This window comes from Somniosus microcephalus, chromosome 6 (assembly GCF_052327205.1).
Source record: "Somniosus microcephalus isolate GS21.2 chromosome 6, FLI_Smic_1.0, whole genome shotgun sequence".
Classification (NCBI taxonomy): domain Eukaryota; kingdom Metazoa; phylum Chordata; class Chondrichthyes; order Squaliformes; family Somniosidae; genus Somniosus; species Somniosus microcephalus.
In genome coordinates, this window is record NC_140992.1 from 201,610,194 (window position 1) to 201,613,632 (window position 3,439).

The 3,439-nt window shown below is 48.3% G+C and overlaps 1 protein-coding gene across 1 annotated transcript; it reads right to left on the minus strand.

Annotated features, from left to right (window-relative positions):
• Positions 1–598: 598 nt before the first annotated feature.
• LOC147116361 (metallothionein-like) lies at positions 599–1,893 on the minus strand. Its single transcript, XM_085989508.1, has 3 exons — positions 1,592–1,893; positions 1,318–1,395; positions 599–875 (listed from the first exon to the last, which is right to left on the minus strand). The coding sequence occupies exons 1-3, from the start codon at positions 1,623–1,625 to the stop codon at positions 781–783; spliced, it is 207 nt and encodes a 68-aa protein (XP_085845634.1). The 5' UTR covers positions 1,626–1,893; the 3' UTR covers positions 599–780.
• Between the last annotated feature and the right edge of the window lie 1,546 nt (positions 1,894–3,439).

The window sequence follows — 3,439 nt, forward strand, 5'->3', positions numbered from 1 at the left end:
ACCATGAAATGACGTCGGGAGCTGTGCGCGCAGCTGAGCGGGCGTTGCGGTTTTGTGCCGCCGCTAAATGTCTGCTCAATTTCGCGAAAGGCACAGGTCTCGCCGCGCCCAGGCGCTAGCCGCCTCGCGCCCCACTTATCGCCCTCTTAAGGCGCTAACGGGTGGCGCAACCAACTGAATTTCTCCCCCATTGAGTTCTAGCTTGTAGTGATTTTCTTAACACCTTCACACACACACACACAAACCACAAGCATCATTGTATCTTATCTCAGGACAGGTTAACCAGTGACATCCAGTGTTGCAGCAAATTTCTTTGCAGATTTGGCAGCATTCACTAATTAAACAAGTGCCTTGCATGTGGACTATGACACATGTGAACTTTTTTCATTGCACTAATATCAATGGAAGTTGAATAGTATAGACACATTTAAGGGGAAGGGAGTAGAGCAGAGGTTCCCAAACTTCACTTATGTAATGAGGCTTTCCGGCATCATTTTATACAATGTGGCCTGTTTAGGCTCTAACTTGTTCCCTACACATTGAGCTGTCGTTAGGAACATCACTTATTTAACGAAGAGAATGGTACTGAGCAAAGGAGTTGAAATAGTTTTGTTTAATTTACACATATTTAACATGATCATTTCAAAAACAATGAATTCACTTTTCATGAGTTTATATAAACAGACAACTCATCAGGACAGAGATACTGAGTACATGCGGCTTGTGTAATACAGTACATATGGACAATACTTTCTATATTGGGCCTGAAGGGCCTGTTGTTCAGGAGCAGCAGCTACATTTGCCGGAGGTTTTCCCTTTACACACACAGCCATTGGCGCAGTTCGTGCATCCTGCAGGACAGCAAGAGCAGCAGCCTGAGAGAGGAGAGGGCAAAGGCAGAAATCAGGAACAATGAATTCGTTCAGTGAAACAGCCCCAGACCCTCCCATTACAGCACTCAGCTCCTCCCTAATAAACTAATCTGTGCCATATCTCCAAGTAACCCGCCTGAAGATGTCCCACCTCAGGACACTATGTGAGGGGGTTTGGGTGAATATGTTACTGTCGGTATCTCTCCAAACCTATTTCTAGTGATAAGTCTATAAAATCATCTCTTTCCGATGTCACTCTAAAACCCTTCTTTAACCAGCAGTGTTATCGCCTCCAGTCCCTTTAGATTGGACAATCTGATGGGAATTAAATCAGGTGAAATCATGGACCTTGTACTTTTCTATTCTGGTCCTCTCAGTTCTGCCCAGAACTATCCGTCACATAAATACAATGTGAGGAGCTGTAAACAGGCCCACAGTTACTCACTTTTCTGACAGCGTCCAGCTTTGCTGGTGGGACATCGGCAGTCGGAGCACCTGCAGGTTTTTTCACAGGAGCAGGATCCTGAAAACAGGAAAAACAAAGACGTTGAGTTAAGATTCAAACCCGGAGAAATGCCCCGGTGTGGAGGAGCCCCGGCTCTTTGTCCCATTCTGTTCTGCAGTTACTTTAATAAAGAGCCTGCCCTCTAATCCTGCTCCACCTCAGTGAGACTGAGCCGGGACACCTTGCTGAAAGGACTGCACTAGTCGCCACTCACCATCCAGGCAGACACAGGGCTTCGAGTCAGACATTTCACTAACTTCTTCTTCAGCTTCCAGCCCTCACCCAATCAGCGCTTCTCGATCTGGTGCCCTTTGCTGAATCGGAGCCGAGTTTTATGGGGTTGTGATTGTGGGGAACCGGCTGCAAAACCGGGGAAGGGGCGGGTCGGTCCGGGCAGAATGCACCCGGGGCACTGAAGTGAGTCAGCGGATGAAGGTTTGAATTGCACCCGTCTCCTTCACTCACAACACGGCCCGAAAAGATTTCTCAATAACAGCAGTTTAGATCAGGTCATTTCTGATTCTAATTATTTACAGAGTGACTAAAAACAAACTCCAGTGTAGTTCAGTCTTTAAATAGCCAGGAAGTGCACACGATTCAAAGGTCACCTGTGCTCCTGGCTCCTCACACTGATTGTGCAACTGGGCAATTTTTTTGTTATTCGTTTATGGGATGTGGGCCAGCATTTATTGCCCATCCCTAGTTGCCCTTGAGAAGGCTGTGGTAGGCAGCCTTCTTGAACTGCTGCAGTGTGTGTGGTGAAGGTACTCCCACAGTGCTGTTAGGTAGGGAGTTCCAAGAATTTGACCCAGCGACGATGAAGGTTCGGCGATATACTTCCAAGTGAAGATGGTGTGTGACTTGGAGGGGCACTTGGAGGTGGCGGTGTTCCCACGCGCCTGCTGCCCTTGTCCATCTAGGTGGAAGAGGTCACGGCTTTGGGAGGTTCTGCCGAAGAAGCCTTGGCGAGTTGCTGCAGTGCATCTTGTAGATGGTATACACTGCAGCCACGGCACACCAGTGGTGGAGGGAGTGAATGTTTAAGGTGGTGGATGGGGTGCCAGGTAAGCGGGCTGCTTTGTCCTGGATGGTGTCGAGCTTCGTGGGTGTTGTTGGAGCTGCACTCATCCAGGCAACTGGAGATTATTCCATCACACTCCTTACTTGTGCCTTGTAGATGGTGGAAAAGCTTTGGGGAGTCAGGAGGTGAGACACTCGTCGCAGAATACCTAGCCTCTGACATGCTCTTGTTGCCACAGTATTTATGTGGCTGGTCCAGTTAAGTTTCTGGCCAATGGTGAACCCCAGGATGTTGATGGTGGGGGATTCGGCGATGGTAATGCCATTGAATGTCAAGGGGAGGTGGTTATACTCTCGCTTTTTGGAGATAGTCATTGCCTGGCACTTCTGTGGTGCGAATGTTACCTGTCACTTATCAGCCCAAGCCTGAACGTCGTTCAGGTCTTGTTGCATGCGGGCATGGACTGCTTCATTATCTGAGGTGTCGTGAATGGCACTGAACACTGTGCAATCATCAGCGAACATCCCCATTTCTGATCTTATTTTGGAGGGAAGGTCATTGATGAAGCAGCTAAAGATGGTTGGGCCTAGGATACTGACCTGAGGAACTCCTGCAGTGATGTCCTGGGGCTGTGATGATTGACCTTCAACCACCACAACCATCTTATTTTGCCCAGCCAATTGAGCATTTTCCCCCCGATTCCCATTGACTTCAGTTTTACTAGGATTCCTTGATGACATACTTGGTCAAATGCTGCCTTGATGTCAAGGGCAGTCACTCTCACCTCACCTCTGGAATTCAGCTCATTTGTCCATGTTTGGGCCAGGGCTGTAATGAGCTTGGGAGCTGAATGGTCTTGGCAGAGCCCAAACTGGGCATCAGTGAGCAGGTTATTGGTGAGTAAGTGCTGCTTGATAGCACCGTCGATGACACCTTCTATCACTTTGTTGATGATTGAGAGTAGACTGATGGGGCGGTAATTGGCCAGGTTGGATTTGTCCTTTTTTGTGGACAGGACATACCTGGGCAGTTTTCCACATT

Coding starts and splice junctions, on each gene's coding strand:
- LOC147116361 (XM_085989508.1), bottom strand. CDS start 1,625: ATGTCTGACTCGAAGCCCTGTGTCTGCCTGGATG. Junction 1,396..1,591: donor GCCCTGTGTCTGCCTGGATG/GTGAGTGGCGAC, acceptor TCCTGTTTTCAG/GATCCTGCTCCTGTGAAAAA. Junction 876..1,317: donor AGCTGGACGCTGTCAGAAAA/GTGAGTAACTGT, acceptor CTCCTCTCTCAG/GCTGCTGCTCTTGCTGTCCT.